The 21813-nt window shown below is 43.1% G+C and overlaps 1 protein-coding gene across 1 annotated transcript; it reads right to left on the minus strand.

Moving 5' to 3' along the window:
* Nucleotides 1-1299: 1299 nt before the first annotated feature.
* On the minus strand, nucleotides 1300-3046 carry LOC138358987 (calphotin-like). Its single transcript, XM_069317476.1, has 2 exons — nucleotides 2891-3046; nucleotides 1300-2409 (listed from the first exon to the last, which is right to left on the minus strand). The coding sequence occupies exons 1-2, from the start codon at nucleotides 3044-3046 to the stop codon at nucleotides 1300-1302; spliced, it is 1266 nt and encodes a 421-aa protein (XP_069173577.1).
* Nucleotides 3047-21813: the final 18767 nt, after the last annotated feature.

Below are 21813 nucleotides of genomic sequence, written 5' to 3' on the forward strand. Positions count from 1 at the left end.
GGGTTGGCCTCTGTGCTTATTCCGATGGAGACATGTCAGTCTTCCTTCGGTTAATGTACTGTTTTAAGTCTCCAAACCTAATGGTGCATTTGTGAACTGGGTCCATACTCTAGTATTATTATTTATGATCATATGTAAAGGCTTTTGCACAGAACAACCGGTCTATCCAATCCTACGTAGTTAACGGCTATCAACTGAAAGAATTTTAAACTAAGAACTAAGTTCCTCTGCTAACAGCACACACCGACTATTCCATTGAGAATTACTAAGGTGAAAAATATTTGGCACCTGGTGGATCGAGCGCCAATGTGGGGATGAAAGAGTGGCTGAGCTGTGTGATAACTCAGCGATAAAGAAAAGAGACAAGACCGATCTATCATTCATCGTTAGATAGTTCCTCTGAATAAGCAGAATGGGATGTGTAGAATCTTTAAAACTAAGGTTACTTGGAAAAAATAAATACTTTTTCCAACTATTGGTGTGTTTGAGAAATGTAGACAGACAGGCTACGGGGATTGGAAAATGACGTATGATGGACGAGAGGGCATGTGATGGCGGATGTGTGGGTAGGCGACCTGAGATGAGAGCAGCCGTGCGTCGACCACAGCTGAGAGTTTAACCACTGTGGGTTGACAGAGACAAACAGCGCTAATGTCATTGTGTGTTACAAGGACAGCACAGTAATATATATATATTTTTTATTGATAAAAGAAAACCACAACGTGCAAACAGAAAACCATACACAAAAAAACATGAGTACATACGTGATACACAGAATATAGTATACAGTAATACAACAGTCAAAGAGCCCAAACACAAGAATATTCAAAAGTGAAATACACATGATACAAAGCATATAACAAACCCCAACACGGGCACATAAGACAAGCTAAAAGCAATACAGGACACAAGGCATTAATAACAGAAAACTGAACCACACAGGGATCCGTAAGTACAAAAAACAAAGGCACAAAAAACATGCAAACGACCAAAAAGCCGTAAGAACACAAGTACATAATATAAATTGCCACCACACTAAACACACCACTACAGCAGCACAATAGCACAATCAGCCACGCATACTACACACAGAGCCGGAAGTATAAAACCACACTCAACCACACAGAACATATACAGAAAAACACGAACACACAAAAAAACACACACAAGCAAACAATAAGAAAAAAAAAATGGAACACGCAGGAACCGGAAAACAAAACCCTCCGACCCAGACACACACATGCAACCCCACCCCACACCCACGCACCCAGGCACAAGCAACCCATCAACACACAACAGTCAACAAGGCAGATATATCTCAGGAAACTTCCATGACGGATACTTCCGCTTATAAGCTTCCCAAATCAAATACTCTAGTTTGGTTGGGGAACGGCCCTCACTACACCGCGGGTACTCCATATTCTCGGGGATCACCACATCCGGTGGGAGCGGTCGCCCCCAACCACAGGACACCGGAGAGGAAGAACCCGACTTAGGAGACAGGAACACCGCCGCCGAGGAAGCAGGAGACGCCAGAACAGCGGGCGGAGGCTGCAACACCGCCTCCAACAAAGCAGGAGACACAGAATAAATGGCCGGAGACGTGTGAGGCGGCATAACCGCTGCCGACGAAACAGGAGACGGGGGAGGGGGCACAGAACCCTCAGAGTGAGCAGTTTTCTTCAACACCACCACCAGGTCGCCACGTCCACTCTCAACCTCGCAAGGGGGAACCACCCCCCACGGGGAACCGGAACCATCCGACGCAAGCGACGCACCCAAAGCAAGAGGTACCTGCCCCACACAGGCCCCCACCCCAACAGCAGGAGCCACACTAGGGCCCACACCATCCACCGGACCCACACCAGCACCAGACGCATCATCCTCACACTTCACAGAGGAACAGCTCTCAGAAGAAACATCAACCCTCGCCGCATCCTCACATTCCTCTGCCCACGATCGAGGAGGCGAAGCACCCGTATCCATACGCGAACGCTGGGGGACAGGCCGTTGATCATCGGAGCTGTCACCCCCAGCAGAAGGCACCCGAGAGTAGCCGGCGGCAGGCCACCCTACAACCGAGGGAGCACAACTCCGCAAAACGTCAGCCTCAACAACACGGGGGACGAGATCGCCATCCACAGAGGAGACAGGAGAAGGAACAGGCGCAGCCGCAGGAGGGGAAGGGTCCAACACAGGTGAGGGAGCCTGCAGAGACGTCGAAGGCACAGAGTCGGAAACAGGTGCAGAAGCCGTTGGAAGCGACGAGACTGACTGCGGGGGCGGAGCCGGCCAAACCACCACCTCGTCATGTACACCACCATCCACACATGCCGGGCCAACAGCCACCACCGGGTCAACAGGCGGCAGGGGAACCTCCCCACCCACACCATCACGAGGTGACAGGTCCTGCGCCACCAACGGGGGAAAATCCTCATCCCGGAACAAATTAACAGGTGCAACCGCGACCCCAGTGCAATCAGCTGCCAAATGCCCCTCAATGCCACAACGAAAACATTGTCGAGGCTGTCCTGCGTAGAACGTCCGCACGGTCACCGCAGGCGTTGTAGCCCATCAAGGTCACCGCGGAGGGAACAGGAGTCTTGAGCCTCAGGCTGAGAGTCCGGGTCCCACACAAGACTCGACGCCACCTGCCGGCAGAGACAGAGTTCATCCGGATGGAAACGACAGTCCCAAACTTGCCAAAATACCGTCGAAGCAAAGCCTCCGTGAATTCAAACGGCACCCCAGGCAGGGCCACATACGTTACCGAGCAACACCGGTCAGAGATAGTGATGGTACCACCGTCCCCAGGGAGAGGAAGAGAGCGCCCATCGTAACGGGCCACGAAGTCCCTATAGACAGCAGCAGAGTTAAACTTAACAAGTACCCGATAGGTGGGCAGCAGTTGGAGCCCGTACACATCAGCAACATGCACACGCAGCATATCTAACAGGACAATCTCAAGGGCTAGGTAAGACGCACGTCCAGAAAATTCCAGACCCATGGTCTCAGAGTGGCGAATAGAGGGAAGGAAGGTCCCCATGGCGCCGACGCCACAACAACCCCCTCCCACACGGAACGCTTAGCAACGACTGGGGAGCGCAAGTCAACTCTATAAAATTTACTATGGAAATTGAAATTGCTAAATGTTTGCAATTCCTAGATGTACTTACTCATAGGAAGATTTTTCACTAAAGTTTAGTGTCTACAGAAAACCTACGAAAAATTTATCTTATGTTCATTAGCGCTTGGCGACCACGTCTAGACCCCCTGGCAGTCAGGCCAGCAATCGCACAGTAATATTTGGCGTTGGTGTTGGATGTAGAGGCGAGGGAGATTAAGTTGCCACCTGTACATTTCAATTATATATATTTGGACAGCAGAATGCCAGATTTTCTGTGTAACGTTACATTGACTGTGTTACAAGAACTGAAAAAACAGCTACACAGTACTAATTATTACTGGTGTTGGATGTGGAGGCTATGGGGGATTGTCTAGATATGCATACATTTTCAAATGCTACTTATTTGGGCAGCAGAAAGTTTATTTTCCTGCATTACGTTACATTGACTGTGTTACAAGAACTGAAAAACAGTCACACATTAATAGAAAGGTGTTTGCATGTTGGTCCCTTTACGTTACGAGATGTAAAACACACAGTAGCAATGATTTGAATCCAGTAGCCTGAGTTCAAGGCCTTAATCTCTTACCACCACAATTGGTAATGGTTTTTGCCCCATTCCAGTTAATAGTGTGATCGCATAAACTCATGTGCAAGAATGGGGCAAAAAGCATTACCAATTGTGGTGGTTTCGTGGAACGGAATTTGATTGAGTCTGCTCTAATCAGTCAGTGTCCAAATCTTCTTAATGTTAGTACAGGTATGTACAAACTTGATCCATTTTTAAGTTATAATATTGCACAACAGTTTAAGAAAAAACTCTGATAGAGAGGCTTACAATGTCTCATTACAATTTTATATTCATATATTGTGTGTTCATGAGGCTTTTCTTTAATCTTTCATCCTTATTCTCTGACCGCTTAATCCTTTTTGACCATTCTAAGCTAAGCTATACCTATTTCTGGTTAATTCTTTCCCTAGAAATGGGTTGGTCAGGTTCCAGGTGTTGGCCTGTATCCTCTCTCTCCTTAAAGTCAATCTGGTCTTGACAAAGGATTAAACAGGCCGAAACGTTCACTTCCTTTCATATTTCTCTGTAGATTTTCCGAACACGCGCGCACACACACACACACACACACACACACATATATATATATATATATATATATATATATATATATATATATATATATATATATTTATATATATATATATATATATATATATATATATATATATATATATATATATATATATATATATATTTATATATATATATATATATATATATATATATATATATATATATATATATATATATATTTGTACATATATATATATATATATATATATATATATATATATATATATATATATATATATATATATATATATATATATATATATATATATATATATATATATATATATATATATATATATATATATATATATATATATATTATTAAATATGACCGAAAAAGTAAGATTAATAATTCTAACACGAATTTTCTCAATCTTTCGTACATTACGCTTCACTGTTGGAGGTAAATAAAAAATCACTTCTCCAAAATTCATTTTTATTTCTAGTCTGACGCGACACGGGCGCGTTTCGTAAAACTTATTACATTTTCAAAGACTTCACAAATACACAACTGATTAGAACTTGCGTTTCCCTGATTTTATATCTACATTTGAGTGAGGTGGGAAGGGTGATGTGGCATTACATTTGAGTGAGGTGGGAAGGGTGATGTGGCATTAACACAAGACAGAACACTAGGGGATATTAATAGGGTATTAAAAGTATCAACACAAGACAGAACAGAAACAATGGGTATTGAATAGAAGTGTTTGTAGAAAGCCTATTGGTCCATATTTCTTGATGCTTCTATATTGGAGCGGAGTCTTGAGGTGGGTAGAATATAGTTGTGCAATAATTGGCTGTTGATTGCTGGTGTTGACTTCTTGATGTGTAGTGCCTCGCAAACGTCAAGCCGCCTGCTATCGCTGTATCTATCGATGATTTCTGTGTTGTTTACTAGGATTTCTCTGGCGATGGTTTGGTTATGGGAAGAGATTATATGTTCCTTAATGGAGCCCTGTTGTTTATGCATCGTTAAACGCCTAGAAAGAGATGTTGTTGTCTTGCCTATATACTGGGTTTTTTGGAGCTTACAGTCCCCAAGTGGGCATTTGAAGGCATAGACGACGTTAGTCTCTTTTAAAGCGTTCTGTTTTGTGTCTGGAGAGTTTCTCATGAATAGGCTGGCCGTTTTTCTGGTTTTATAGTAAATCGTCAGTTGTATCCTCTGATTTTTGTCTGTAGGGATAACGTTTCTATTAACAATATCTTTCAGGACCCTTTCCTCTGTTTTATGAGCTGTGGAAAAGAAGTTCCTGTAAAATAGTCTAATAGGGGGTATAGGTGTTGTGTTAGTTGTCTCTTCGGAGGTTGCATGGCTTTTCACTTTCCTTCTTATGATGTCTTCGATGAAACCATTGGAGAAGCCGTTATTGACTAGGACCTGCCTTACCCTACAGAGTTCTTCGTCGACTTGCTTCCATTCTGAGCTGTGGCTGAGAGCACGGTCGACGTATGCGTTAACAACACTCCTCTTGTACCTGTCAGGGCAGTCGCTGTTGGCATTTAGGCACATTCCTATGTTTGTTTCCTTTGTGTAGACTGCAGTGTGGAAACCTCCGCCCTTTTCCATGACTGTTACATCTAGAAAAGGCAGCTTCCCATCCTTTTCCGTCTCGTAAGTGAAACGCAGCACGGAACTCTGCTCAAATGCCTCCTTCAGCTCCTGCAGATGTCTGACATCAGGTACCTGTGTAAAAATGTCGTCAACATACCTGCAGTATATGGCCGGTTTCAAGTTCATGTCGACTAAGACTTTTTGCTCGATGGTACCCATGTAGAAGTTTGCAAACAGGACACCTAGGGGAGAACCCATGGCGACCCCATCTACTTGCTTATACATGTGCCCATCCGGGCTCAAGAAGGGTGCCTCTTTAGTACAAGCTTGGAGTAGTTTCCTCAGAATACTTTCTGGCATGTCAAGAGGAGTACAGGCTGGATCACGATACACTCTGTCGGCTATCATTCCGATTGTCTCGTCCACAGGTACGTTGGTAAACAGCGATTCTACGTCCAACGAGGCTCTTATCCCTGTGGCCCGTGCGCCCCGCAACAAGTCCACAAATTCCTTTGGAGACTTCAGGCTGAAGGCGCAAGGAACATAAGGAGTCAGCAGGCCGTTGAGTCGCTTCGCCAGTCTGTACGTGGGTGTGGGTATCTGGCTAATGATTGGCCGAAGTGGGTTTCCAGGCTTGTGCGTCTTGACATTTCCATACGCATATCCAGGTTTATATTCCCCAAAGATCTTTGGCAGGTGGAGTCCGGATTTCTTGGCGTTCACAGTTTCGATCAGTTTGTTGACCTTTGCTTTTAATTCGGCTGTAGTGTCCTTCGTTACCCTTTGGAACTTAGTTTGGTCAGAGAGTATGATGTTCATTTTCGCCAGATATTCGTCTTTTTTAAGAATGACATATATTGGCGACTTGTCACCTCTCCTGACAACTATCTCCTTGTTCTCACGAAGGCTTTTAGCTGCCGTTTTAAGCTCGGGGGACAGTATGGTGCTTCTGTAGTTGCCTCGATTCTTTCCTCCTTCTGCAATAAGTTCTGCTTGTAAGGTATCTTTGGTAGTGACCTTCTTTTGTGTCTCGAGGTCGAATATGTCGTCCAACAGAATTTCCAACTCTACTTTCCGGGCCATTTCACTCGGTCTGGACATAACATGACAGTTTATGCCCAGATTTAGGAGAGTGACTTGGTCCTCAGTGAGGTTAATTCCTGCAAGGTTCAGGAAGCCATCTCTTGGTCGTGGAATTGCCATAGGTCCTCCATATAATGTTGTTAGTTTCTTGATAATCCTTGTTTCAGTGCTGAGGTGATGTTGGTCTGTGAGGATGTCGAGGTGTTGTTCAATGCGGGTACGGATACTATGGTCGATGTTGCTATTTCTCCACTCGTTTGTAGCATGAAGTAGTTGCGTTTTGTTGTCTTTGATTTCATTCTCTGCCTTGTATATCTGATACCTCAGCACTGAAACAAGGATTATCAAGAAACTAACAACATTATATGGAGGACCTATGGCAATTCCACGACCAAGAGATGGCTTCCTGAACCTTGCAGGAATTAACCTCACTGAGGACCAAGTCACTCTCCTAAATCTGGGCATAAACTGTCATGTTATGTCCAGACCGAGTGAAATGGCCCGGAAAGTAGAGTTGGAAATTCTGTTGGACGACATATTCGACCTCGAGACACAAAAGAAGGTCACTACCAAAGATACCTTACAAGCAGAACTTATTGCAGAAGGAGGAAAGAATCGAGGCAACTACAGAAGCACCATACTGTCCCCCGAGCTTAAAACGGCAGCTAAAAGCCTTCGTGAGAACAAGGAGATAGTTGTCAGGAGAGGTGACAAGTCGCCAATATATGTCATTCTTAAAAAAGACGAATATCTGGCGAAAATGAACATCATACTCTCTGACCAAACTAAGTTCCAAAGGGTAACGAAGGACACTACAGCCGAATTAAAATCAAAGGTCAACAAACTGATCGAAACTGTGAACGCAAAGAAATCCGGACTCCACCTGCCAAAGATCATTGGGGAATATAAACCTGGATATGCGTATGGAAATGTCAAGACGCACAAGCCTGGAAACCCACTTCGGCCAATCATTAGCCAGATACCCACACCCACGTACAGACTGGCGAAGCGACTCAACGGCCTGCTGACTCCTTATGTTCCTTGCGCCTTCAGCCTGAAGTCTCCAAAGGAATTTGTGGACTTACTGCGGGGCGCACGGGCCACAGGGATAAGAGCCTCGTTGGACGTAGAATCGCTGTTTACCAACGTACCTGTGGACGAGACAATCGGAATGATAGCCGACAGAGTGTATCATGATCCAGCCTGTACTCCTCTTGACATGCCAGAAAGTATTCTGAGGAAACTACTCCAAGCTTGTACTAAAGAGGCACCCTTCTTGAGCCCGGATGGGCACATGTATAAGCAAGTAGATGGGGTCGCCATGGGTTCTCCCCTAGGTGTCCTGTTTGCAAACTTCTACATGGGTACCATCGAGCAAAAAGTCTTAGTCGACATGAACTTGAAACCGGCCATATACTGCAGGTATGTTGACGACATTTTTACACAGGTACCTGATGTCAGACATCTGCAGGAGCTGAAGGAGGCATTTGAGCAGAGTTCCGTGCTGCGTTTCACTTACGAGACGGAAAAGGATGGGAAGCTGCCTTTTCTAGATGTAACAGTCATGGAAAAGGGCGGAGGTTTCCACACTGCAGTCTACACAAAGGAAACAAACATAGGAATGTGCCTAAATGCCAACAGCGACTGCCCTGACAGGTACAAGAGGAGTGTTGTTAACGCATACGTCGACCGTGCTCTCAGCCACAGCTCAGAATGGAAGCAAGTCGACGAAGAACTCTGTAGGGTAAGGCAGGTCCTAGTCAATAACGGCTTCTCCAATGGTTTCATCGAAGACATCATAAGAAGGAAAGTGAAAAGCCATGCAACCTCCGAAGAGACAACTAACACAACACCTATACCCCCTATTAGACTATTTTACAGGAACTTCTTTTCCACAGCTCATAAAACAGAGGAAAGGGTCCTGAAAGATATTGTTAATAGAAACGTTATCCCTACAGACAAAAATCAGAGGATACAACTGACGATTTACTATAAAACCAGAAAAACGGCCAGCCTACTCATGAGAAACTCTCCAGACACAAAACAGAACGCTTTAAAAGAGACTAACGTCGTCTATGCCTTCAAATGCCCACTTGGGGACTGTAAGCTCCAAAAAACCCAGTATATAGGCAAGACAACAACATCTCTTTCTAGGCGTTTAACGATGCATAAACAACAGGGCTCCATTAAGGAACATATAATCTCTTCCCATAACCAAACCATCGCCAGAGAAATCCTAGTAAACAACACAGAAATCATCGATAGATACAGCGATAGCAGGCGGCTTGACGTTTGCGAGGCACTACACATCAAGAAGTCAACACCAGCAATCAACAGCCAATTATTGCACAACTATATTCTACCCACCTCAAGACTCCGCTCCAATATAGAAGCATCAAGAAATATGGACCAATAGGCTTTCTACAAACACTTCTATTCAATACCCATTGTTTCTGTTCTGTCTTGTGTTGATACTTTTAATACCCTATTAATATCCCCTAGTGTTCTGTCTTGTGTTAATGCCACATCACCCTTCCCACCTCACTCAAATGTAATGCCACATCACCCTTCCCACCTCACTCAAATGTAGATATAAAATCAGGGAAACGCAAGTTCTAATCAGTTGTGTATTTGTGAAGTCTTTGAAAATGTAATAAGTTTCACGAAACGCGCCCGTGTCGCGTCAGACTAGAAATAAAAATGAATTTTGGAGAAGTGATTTTTGATTTACCTCCAACAGTGAAGCGTAATGTACGAAAGATTGAGAAAATTCGTGTTAGAATTATTAATCTTACTTTTTCGGTCATATTTAATAATATATGTCTACAGGAAAGACTGCTACCAAAATATACTAATGTTAAAGTGCACGACCCAGCAGCAAGGAATCAAGCCTTCACGATAAAATATCGCCAGGATCTGATTCGTGATCAGATATACAAGGCAGAGAATGAAATCAAAGACAACAAAACGCAACTACTTCATGCTACAAACGAGTGGAGAAATAGCAACATCGACCATAGTATCCGTACCCGCATTGAACAACACCTCGACATCCTCAATGACCAACATCACCTCAGCACTGAAACAAGGATTATCAAGAAACTAACAACATTATATGGAGGACCTATGGCAATTCCACGACCAAGAGATGGCTTCCTGAACCTTGCAGGAATTAACCTCACTGAGGACCAAGTCACTCTCCTAAATCTGGGCATAAACTGTCATGTTATGTCCAGACCGAGTGAAATGGCCCGGAAAGTAGAGTTGGAAATTCTGTTGGACGACATATTCGACCTCGAGACACAAAAGAAGGTCACTACCAAAGATACCTTACAAGCAGAACTTATTGCAGAAGGAGGAAAGAATCGAGGCAACTACAGAAGCACCATACTGTCCCCCGAGCTTAAAACGGCAGCTAAAAGCCTTCGTGAGAACAAGGAGATAGTTGTCAGGAGAGGTGACAAGTCGCCAATATATGTCATTCTTAAAAAAGACGAATATCTGGCGAAAATGAACATCATACTCTCTGACCAAACTAAGTTCCAAAGGGTAACGAAGGACACTACAGCCGAATTAAAAGCAAAGGTCAACAAACTGATCGAAACTGTGAACGCCAAGAAATCCGGACTCCACCTGCCAAAGATCATTGGGGAATATAAACCTGGATATGCGTATGGAAATGTCAAGACGCACAAGCCTGGAAACCCACTTCGGCCAATCATTAGCCAGATACCCACACCCACGTACAGACTGGCGAAGCGACTCAACGGCCTGCTGACTCCTTATGTTCCTTGCGCCTTCAGCCTGAAGTCTCCAAAGGAATTTGTGGACTTACTGCGGGGCGCACGGGCCACAGGGATAAGAGCCTCGTTGGACGTAGAATCGCTGTTTACCAACGTACCTGTGGACGAGACAATCGGAATGATAGCCGACAGAGTGTATCGTGATCCAGCCTGTACTCCTCTTGACATGCCAGAAAGTATTCTGAGGAAACTACTCCAAGCTTGTACTAAAGAGGCACCCTTCTTGAGCCCGGATGGGCACATGTATAAGCAAGTAGATGGGGTCGCCATGGGTTCTCCCCTAGGTGTCCTGTTTGCAAACTTCTACATGGGTACCATCGAGCAAAAAGTCTTAGTCGACATGAACTTGAAACCGGCCATATACTGCAGGTATGTTGACGACATTTTTACACAGGTACCTGATGTCAGACATCTGCAGGAGCTGAAGGAGGCATTTGAGCAGAGTTCCGTGCTGCGTTTCACTTACGAGACGGAAAAGGATGGGAAGCTGCCTTTTCTAGATGTAACAGTCATGGAAAAGGGCGGAGGTTTCCACACTGCAGTCTACACAAAGGAAACAAACATAGGAATGTGCCTAAATGCCAACAGCGACTGCCCTGACAGGTACAAGAGGAGTGTTGTTAACGCATACGTCGACCGTGCTCTCAGCCACAGCTCAGAATGGAAGCAAGTCGACGAAGAACTCTGTAGGGTAAGGCAGGTCCTAGTCAATAACGGCTTCTCCAATGGTTTCATCGAAGACATCATAAGAAGGAAAGTGAAAAGCCATGCAACCTCCGAAGAGACAACTAACACAACACCTATACCCCCTATTAGACTATTTTACAGGAACTTCTTTTCCACAGCTCATAAAACAGAGGAAAGGGTCCTGAAAGATATTGTTAATAGAAACGTTATCCCTACAGACAAAAATCAGAGGATACAACTGACGATTTACTATAAAACCAGAAAAACGGCCAGCCTACTCATGAGAAACTCTCCAGACACAAAACAGAACGCTTTAAAAGAGACTAACGTCGTCTATGCCTTCAAATGCCCACTTGGGGACTGTAAGCTCCAAAAAACCCAGTATATAGGCAAGACAACAACATCTCTTTCTAGGCGTTTAACGATGCATAAACAACAGGGCTCCATTAAGGAACATATAATCTCTTCCCATAACCAAACCATCGCCAGAGAAATCCTAGTAAACAACACAGAAATCATCGATAGATACAGCGATAGCAGGCGGCTTGACGTTTGCGAGGCACTACACATCAAGAAGTCAACACCAGCAATCAACAGCCAATTATTGCACAACTATATTCTACCCACCTCAAGACTCCGCTCCAATATAGAAGCATCAAGAAATATGGACCAATAGGCTTTCTACAAACACTTCTATTCAATACCCATTGTTTCTGTTCTGTCTTGTGTTGATACTTTTAATACCCTATTAATATCCCCTAGTGTTCTGTCTTGTGTTAATGCCACATCACCCTTCCCACCTCACTCAAATGTAGATATAAAATCAGGGAAACGCAAGTTCTAATCAGTTGTGTATTTGTGAAGTCTTTGAAAATGTAATAAGTTTTACGAAACGCGCCCGTGTCGCGTCAGACTAGAAATAAAAATGAATTTTGGAGAAGTGATTTTTGATTTACCTCCAACAGTGAAGCGTAATGTACGAAAGATTGAGAAAATTCGTGTTAGAATTATTAATCTTACTTTTTCGGTCATATTTAATAATATATGTCTACAGGAAAGACTGCTACCAAAATATACTAATATATATATATATATATATATATATATATATATATATATATATATATATATATATATATATATATATATATATGAATATATATATATATATATATATATATATATATATATATATATATATATATATATATATATATATATATATATATATATATATATATATATATATATATATATATTATTAAATATGACCGAAAAAGTAAGATTAATACTTCTAACACGGATTTTCTCGATCTTTCTTATGTTTCCTTTCACTGTTGATGGTAATTGAAAAATCAATTCTCCAAAATTCATTTTTATTTCTAGTCTGACGCGACACTTGAGCACGTTTCGTAAAACTTATTACATTTTCAAAGACTTTAGTTTACACACACACACAACTATAACTGAATAGAGCTTAAACATCTTCTATTTTTTATACCTGCATTTGGGTGGGGTGATATGTTACAACAGTTTTGGATGAGGTGAAAACAAACTTTCACCACAAGAAAGAACACGAATCAATGGGTATTGAAGGTAAGAATGGAAGTAATTGCAGAGGGCCTATTGGCCCATACTTCTTGATTCTTCTATATTGGAGCGGAGTCTTGAAGTGGGTAGAATATAGTTGTGCATTAATTGGCTGTTGATTGCTGGTGTTGACTTCTTGATGTGTACCCGCCAAACACACACCGAAACTACGACGTTGGTACAACGTTCGAACAAGTTTTAACACTTCCTAACCAGCTATAACAACCAATATAGCAAGTTGTAACAACGTTCTAATACGCCATAAACACGTTAAGCCAAGATGTAACAATTTTATTACAAATTGTAACAAGCGGAAAATAGAGACAGTTTCGGTTTGTGTTTCCAGGGTAGTGCCTCGCAGATGTCAAGCCGCCTGCTATCGCTGTATCTATCGATGATTTCTGTGTTGTTTGCTAAGATTTCTCTGGTGATGGTTTGGTTGTGGGAAGAGATTATATGTTCCTTAATGGAGCCCTGTTGCTTATGCATCGTTAAACGCCTGGAAAGAGATGTTGTTGTCTGGCCTATATACTGAGTTTTTTGAGGCTTACAGTCCCCAAGAGGGCATTTGAAGGCATAGACGACGTTGGTCTCTTATAAAGCGTTCTGCTTTGTGTCTGAAGAGTTTCTCATGAGTAGGCTGGCCGTTTTTTTGGTTTTATAGTAAATCGTCAGTTGTATCTTCTGAGTTTTATCTGTAGGGATAACGTTTCTATTAACAATATCTTTCAGGACCCTTTCCTCCGTTTTATGAGCTGTGGAAAAGAAGTTCCTGTAAAATAGTCTAATAGAGGGTATAGGTGTTGTGTTAGTTGTCTCTTCAGAGGTTGCATGGCGTTTCACTTTCCTTCTTATGATGTCCTCAAAGAAACCATTGGAGAAGCCATTGTTGACTAGGACCTGCCTAACCCTACAGAGTTCTTCGTCGACTTGCTTCTATCCTGAGCTGTGGCTGAGAGCACGGTCGACATAAGCGTTAATAACACTCCTCTTGTACCTGTCTGGACAGTCACTGTTGGCATTTAGGCACATTACTATGTTTGTTTCCTTAGTGTAGACTGCAGTGTGGAAACCTCCGCTCCTTTCCATGACTGTTACATCTAGAAAGGGCAGCTTCCCATCCTTCTCCATCTTGTAAGTGAAACGCAACACAGAATTCCACTCAAATGCCTCCTTCAGGTCCTGCAGATGTCTGACATCAGGTACCTGTGTAAAAATGTCGTCAACATACCTGCAGTATATGGCCGGTTTCAAGTTCATGTCAACAAAGACTTTTTGCTCGATGGTTCTCATGTTAGAAGTTCGCAAACAGGACACCTAGGGGAGAACCCATGGCGACCCCATCTACTTGCTTATACATGTGCCCATCCTGACTCAAGAAGGGTGCCTCTTTAGTACAAGCTTGGAGTAGTTTCCTTAGAATGTTTTCTGGTATGTCAAGAAGAGTACAGGCCAAATCACGATACACTCTGTTCGCTATCATCCCGATTGTTTCATCCACAGGTACGTTGGTAAACAGTGATTCTACGTCCAACGAGGCTCTTATCCCTATGGCCTGTGTTCCCCGCAGTAAGTCAACAAATTCCTTTGGAGACTTCAGGCTGAAGGCGTAAGGGACATAAGGAGTCAGCAAGCCATTGAGTCGTTTCGCCAGTCTGTACGTGGGTGTGGGTATCTGGCTAATGATTGGTCGAAGTGGGTTTCCAGGCTTATATGTCTTGACATTTCCATACGCGTATCCAGGTTTATATTCCCCAATAATCTTTGGCAGGTGGAGTCCGGATTTCTTGGCGTTCACAGTTTCGATCAATTTGTTGACCTTTGCTTTCAATTCGGCTGTAGTGTCCTTCGTTACCCTTTGAAATTTAGTTTGGTCAGAGAGTATGAGGTTCATTTTTGCCAGATATTCGTCTTTTTTAAGAATGACGTATATTGGCGACTTGTCACCTCTCCTGACAACTATCTCCTTGTTCTCACGAAGACTCTTAGCTGCCGCTTTGAGCTTGGGGGACAGTATGGTGCTTCTGTAGTTGCATCGATTCTTTCCTCTTTCCGCAATAAGTTCTGCTTGTAAGGTGTCTTTGGTGGTGACCTTCTTTTGTGCCTCGAGGTCGAATATGTCGTCCAACAGAATCTCCAACTCCACTTCCCGGGCCATCTAACTTGGTCTGTACATAACGTGACAGTTTATACCCAGATGTAGGAGAGTGACTTGGTCCTCAGTGAGGTTGATTCCTACAAGGTTCAGGAAGCCGTCTCTTGGTCGTGGAATTGCCATAGGTCCTCCATATAACGTTGTTAGTTTCTTGATTATCCTTGTTTCAGTGCTGAAGTGATGTCGGTCTGTGAGGATGTCGAGGTGTTGCTCGATGCGAGTACGGAGACTTTCGTCGATGTTGCTGTTTCTACATTCGTTTGTAGCATGAAGTAGTTGCGTTTTGTTGTCTTTGATTTCATTTTCTGCCTTGTATATCTGATTACGAATCAGATCTTGGCGATATTTTATCGTGAAGGCTTGATTCCTTGCTGCTGGGTCGTGCGTTTTAATATTAGTATATTTTGGTAGCAGTCTTTCCTGTAGACATATATTATTATATATGACTGAAAAAGTAAGATTAATAATTCTAACACGAATTTTCTCGATCTTTCTTATGTTTCCTTTTACTGTTGATGGTAATTGAAAAATCAATTCTCCAAAATTCAATTTTATTTCTAGTCTGACGCGACACTTGAGCGCGTTTCATAAAACTTATTACATTTTCAAAGACTTTAGTTTACACACACACACAACTATAACTGAATAGAGCTTAAACATCTTCAATTTTTTTATACCTGCATTTGGGTGGGGTGTAGACTATATGAAGTGGAGTACAGTGTGTCAAAAATGGTAACTAGGTGATGCTAAAAAGTCCCCATCACACAGGATGGTTAGTCATACAGAGGAATGTGATAAGCGGTCTGCACTGGCAGACTCCGGATGCATTTTGAGGATATCATCGACACAAGATTGAATAAGGTAGCAGTGGTAATACAAGTCCCCATCTCGCAGGATGGTTAGTCATACAGGGCCATGTATTTAGAAGCCTGCACTGGCAAATTTTGGGTACACTGTGAGGATATCTTCAAGAATACGAGAGTGAATAAAGTAATTGCAAAGCTCCAGGTACCTCATGCCAACTGGTCTGAAAGGTTTAATAACTGGGCATTCAGTGATGTAGTGCGGGAGATCGTGCCGTAGTTCCTACTCACAGAGTTTGCAACTGGAGTGCTCAGGATTGGGAGATCCGTCACCTGCAGCCACCTGGCACAGGTAACGGTAACCCAACCTGATCCTTGCAACTACTGTGTCGCACAGTCTAGTGGACGTTTTGTGCTGCCCATAGATGTAGGTTTCAGATCTGAACAAATCATAGCTTTTTATACTAGTACTTTCAGGTCGTTGGGAGTCAGTAAGTTCTTTCCTATCAGATCTGAATGTTTGGACCAATACAGTTTTGACAGCAGAGATGGGGATTCCTAGATCTAATTCAACTTCAAACTTGTTACACGCTAATTTGGCTGCAATGTCTGTCTCATTATGATGGGTTATATTTATGTGTGAAGGTATCAATACAAAGGAGATTCGAAACCCTTTACTCTGTGCATCAATTAGGTCATTTATAATTGGGAGTATGAGGTTCTTGCTGTCGATCTTCCAAGAGAAGTTTTCGATTGCTTGAAGAGCAGACTTTGAATCAGAATATTATTCCTCCTCCAATGTTTTTTAGTGTACTGGTTGCTAAGTGTAATGCTGCTAGTTCTGCTTGTGTGGAGGTCAGCCAGTTGTTTAACCTGACACTGACTGTCTTTGTGCAAATATTATTTCTATAAATCCTACATGCCGCTGCAGTCCGTCCAGTAGAGGATTGGACTGAGCCGTCGGTGTAGACACAGTGCTCGTGAGATCTTGAACTCTCGATGGAGGAGGCAATTGTTACAAGAGTGACAGCTTTAAGAAGAGCAAGATTCTCATTATCTCTCTTGGTGACAGGTGTGTATGATACTAGAATGGTGGGGTACAGATAAAGAGGAATATCAGAGACAGGTAGATTGCACTTAAAAGGAATGTTAAGTTTAATGAGATTGTAAGCATTGTTGCTCAGCCAATTATCATAAAAGGAGTGAGTTGGTATGTCGGCACCAGTCAAAAGGGTGTTAACAGCACTAAATAATTTGTCTCTGAGCAATGCAGGAGATGTAGGGTCTCTCATGACTTTAAGGCAAAAGGTGGTGTTGACTTGCATTATTCTCTCTAGTATGGTTGGAAGCTTCAGTTCTTCCCTCATGTTGATGATTCTTGTGCATCTTGGAGCACCAAGAATTATCCTCATGGCCTCATTCTGTACTACTTCAAGTTCGTCCAACACAGAGGAGGGGAAATTAATTAAGTGCAGAGCATTATAATCAACGAGAGATCTAACGAACATCATATAGAATAGTCTAGCATATTTAGTATTGATACCAATATTCTTACCAGTAAGTGTTCTCACTGGTTTTAGTCTTTCTTTTAACTTACGGCGTAGATCATTTACAATGTCACTGTTAATACCAACTCCAAGGTATTTGTGCTGCCTACACGTTTCAATGTTCAAGTTGTTGACCTTGAAAGTTATAGGGACATGAGTTTTCTCTTGGGGATGGAGAACTCTGGATTTAGTTATAGAGATAACAAGACCACATTCAATGCTTTTAGCAGAGAATGAATCAAGTAGAGCTTGCAGTCTAGTTTGGGAATTTGCAACAATGCATATATCATCGGCATAACAAATGACGGCTTCGTCAGGTAGTGTGGGAATATCAATTGTTAATTTATGCATCAGAACATTGAACAGTGTAAGACTTAGCACTCCACCCTGATGAGTACCCAACTCAAAGGGTGCACAAAGTTTACTTTTGGCCCCCTTGAAAAGGACTGAGGCGGTTCTGTTACTCAGGTAACCCCTGAGCCATGTCAACAGTCTTCCCTTAACTCCAAAAGAGGCTAGCTGTTCTAGGATTATTTCTCTGTTTGCTGTATCAAAAGCAGTTTGGAGATCAATAAATGCCGCCTGAGAGTTTGGTCCCTCTCTGATAAAATACTCAGCAAAGCAAGTTTGTGTGCTTCTTCCAGGAAGGAAACCATACAGGTTAGGGGCAAGGTGGGGCTTGATTTGAAACATTAGTCTGTCGAGAATAACTCTCTCAAGAACTTTACACATTCACGACGTCAGAGAAAAGGGTCTAAATTTTTGTGAATTAGGCTTGGGTATGGGTATTATGAGTCCCTGTGTCCAGCGGTCAGGTAAGACACCCTGCCTTAGACTTTGATTAAATAATTCTAGCAAAGGGCTATCTGGCAGCTCAGCAAGTACTCTCATGGTGTTGTATGTGATGCCATCCTCTCCAGGAGAGGTAGCCTTAGCTTTTTTGAGTGCATTTTTAATTTCAAAGGGGGTTATGCCATAGTTATCATCAGGCCCTATTTCACTACAGGCAATTTCAATATTGAAGTTACGATTTATTTTGGTACTAGCCAGATAGTTTTGCACATCTTGGGGCAGGCTGCTTATACTAGCAGTGCTTGCATATTGCTGAAGCAGCATGTCGGCATAGTCTACAGGTGAATGGTGATCAAGTTGACGACTGCTAGGACGAAAAATATTTTTAATTTTATTCCACATTTGGGATGAGGATGTTGCACGATTGATGCCTTGCAAAAACTGTTCCCAGTGCTGGTTATACACCTGTTCCTTTAGCTCTCTAAACTCTCGGCTGGCTTTAAGAAATATGTTGAGGGTGTGTTTTATACTGCTCAGCTAGGAATAGAACTCTGTCATGCAGGGGCTTAAGGCGTGAGTCAGTGAACCACCTCTGTCCCTTCCTCACTGGTTTGGGTCTTGTGGATTTTACAACATTGTCATAAAAAGCGGTTACTTCAGTGACCAGGTCCTCATATAATGCATTGACGGTAGTAAAGCAGTAAGTGTTATACCATTCAGAAATGCGGAATTTGAAGAGCATGTGTAAATTTTCAGGGATATTAATTATTTCTTTTGCAAAGCTTAGGGGTTTGACATTATTGATAGTGTATGAACTGAATATGGCAAAATGATCACTAACTAATTCATGAACAATTGATCCTCCGACAGCATTATCAATGAGACCGTGACCAATGACATAATCAAGCCTGCCACCCATGAGGTGTGTGACGTTAGAAGAGTCAAAGTTGAACACGGACATGTTATTATCCCTTAAGTATTTTACAAAGACTCTGCCATTCCTGTTGGTTTTGGTGTCACCCAGGCTAGTGTGTCTAGCATTAAAATCACCCATTACAATGGTTTGAGAGCTGCTGGTAATTTTTGGGAGAGAGGCTTCCACCATTTGATCGCACCTTACATATACATTAACCAAGTTAATAAAGCCGGTCGCTGTAGCAATCTGAAACTGCTGATAATATGAGTCGTCACTTTTGTGGTTTTTAACATGTTTACACACTAGGTTACTTTTAACATACGTCAAGATGTTAAAAGTAACCTAGTGTGTAAATATTATTATTTAGTTATTTAACTATATATCTACACACGATTAACTCTACGGTACATACTCGTTCATATTCATCTACTACTACTACTATTATTGATCACCTGGACACTTCACCTCTTCCTATACTTACACTTTTACTCACAGCGACACAACATGCTACTTCTCGCGACACACAACCACTGAGCGACACCTGCGACGCGCCGCCACGTGCTCCCCGGGTCCCCACAGATAACCACCCCCCCCCCCGGAATACACAGACCACGCATTTACCTGCTTCAGGTGTGCAATTGCATACCTGTTGCAGGGCTTGCGCACGGTCTACGTCTCAATTTACCCTACTTGTGGCAGGGTCACTCGTGTCATGCGCTCGTCTGTGGTGTGTGTTCATCTATGATGTTTGACATAGAGATGTGTTTACAGATTGGATTACCATTCAGATATGTTGTCAGGTGAGATTAATATTCAGTTTAATTGAGAGGGGGGGGGGGTTGACATAGTCGTGTTGACAGGTGGCTTGACATACAGCAACAGTGACAGGTGGTTTGACATACAGCAACAGTGACAGGTGGCTTGACATACAGCAACAGTGACAGGTGGGCTTGACATACAGTTACATTGACAGGTGGCTTGACATACAGCAACATTGACAGGTGGCTTGACATACAGCAACAGTGACAGGTGGCTTGACATACAGCAACATTGACAGGTGGCTTGACATACAGCAACAGTGACAGGTGGGCTTGACATACAGTTACATTGACAGGTGGCTTGACATACAGCAACAGTGACAGGTGGGCTTGACATACAGCAACAGTGACAGGTGGGCTTGACTTACAGCAACAGTGACAGGTGGGCTTGACATACAGCAACAGTGACAGGTGGGCTTGACATACAGCAACAGTGACAGGTGGGCTTGACATACAGTAACATTGACAGGTGGGCTTGACATACAGTAACATTGACAGGTGGGCTTGACATACAGTAACATTGACAGGTGGGCTTGACATACAGTAACATTGACAGGTGGGCTTGACATACAGTTACATTGACAGGTGGGCTTGACATACAGTTACATTGACAGGTGGGCTTGACATATAGTTACATTGACAGGTGGGCTTGACATATAGTTAAAGTGATAGGTGGGCTTGACATACAGTTACAGTGACAGGTGGGCTTGACATACAGTTACAGTGACAGGTGGGCTTGACATACAGTTACAGTGACAGGTGGGCTTGACATATAGTTACATTGACAGGTGGGCTTGACATATAGTTACAGTGACAGGTGGGCTTGACATACAGTTAGTGACAGGTGGGTTTGACATACAGTTACAGTGACAAGTGGGCTCGACATACAGTTACAGTGACAGGTGGTCTTGACATACAGTTAGTGACAGGTGGGTTTGACATACAGTTACAGTGACAAGTGGGCTTGACATACAGTTACAGTGACAGGTGGGCTTGACATACAGTTAGTGACAGGTGGGTTTGACATACAGTTACAGTGACAGGTGGGCTTCACATACAGTTGCAGTGACAGGTGAGCTTGACATACAGTTGTGTTGACAGGTGGGCTTTACATGCAGTTGTGTTGACAGGTGGGTTTGACATACAGTTGTGTTGACAGGTGGGCTTGACATACAGTTGTGTTGACAGGTGGGATTCTTAAAAGGCAAACGTGACCCCATAGTGGCCAACCTGAGTGACACGCCGTCGGAGTTCACGACAGAGACCTTCAACGGTGAGTACCCAGGGTGGCACTGTACCCTTGACCAGTGTTGCTCACTACACCAGTGTGGGCACTGTACCCTTGACCAGTGTTGTTCACTACACCAGTGTGTGCACTGTACCCTTGACCAGTGTTGTTCACTACACCAGTGTGGGGCACTGTACCCTTGACCAGTGTTGTTCACTACACCAGTGTGGGGCACTGTACCCTTGACCAGTGTTGTTCACTACACCAGTGTGGGGCACTGTACCCTTGACCAGTGTTGTTCACTACACCAGTGTGAGCACTGTACCCATGACCAGTGTTGTTCACTACACCAGTGTGGGCACTGTACCCTTGACCAGTGTTGTCACTTATCCAGTGTGAGCACTGTACCCTTGACCATTGTTGTTCTCAGCACTATTGTTGGTGTAACAGTCTAAGCTGTTTTAGAAGTTTTGAAACCTTGTATATTATTGTCGACATGGTTAATCTTGGTTTTGGAGTTTCAGGATAGTTTCTACCTGAGTTTTTAGGCATGATTGCTACAGTCTTG

The sequence above is a fragment of the Procambarus clarkii genome, chromosome 88 (genome assembly GCF_040958095.1).
Source record: "Procambarus clarkii isolate CNS0578487 chromosome 88, FALCON_Pclarkii_2.0, whole genome shotgun sequence".
In the NCBI taxonomy this organism is placed as follows: domain Eukaryota; kingdom Metazoa; phylum Arthropoda; class Malacostraca; order Decapoda; family Cambaridae; genus Procambarus; species Procambarus clarkii.

What these genes read in the sequence shown, in the direction of transcription:
- LOC138358987 (XM_069317476.1), bottom strand. Translation starts at nt 3,046, where the DNA reads ATGGGGACCTTCCTTCCCTCTATTCGCCACTCTGAGACCATGGGTCTG. An exon ending in AACTGCTGCCCACCTATCGG is followed by an intron (nt 2,410 to 2,890) that starts GTACTTGTTAAG and finishes TTGGTGGCGCAG; the next exon opens with GACCTGTCACCTCGTGATGG.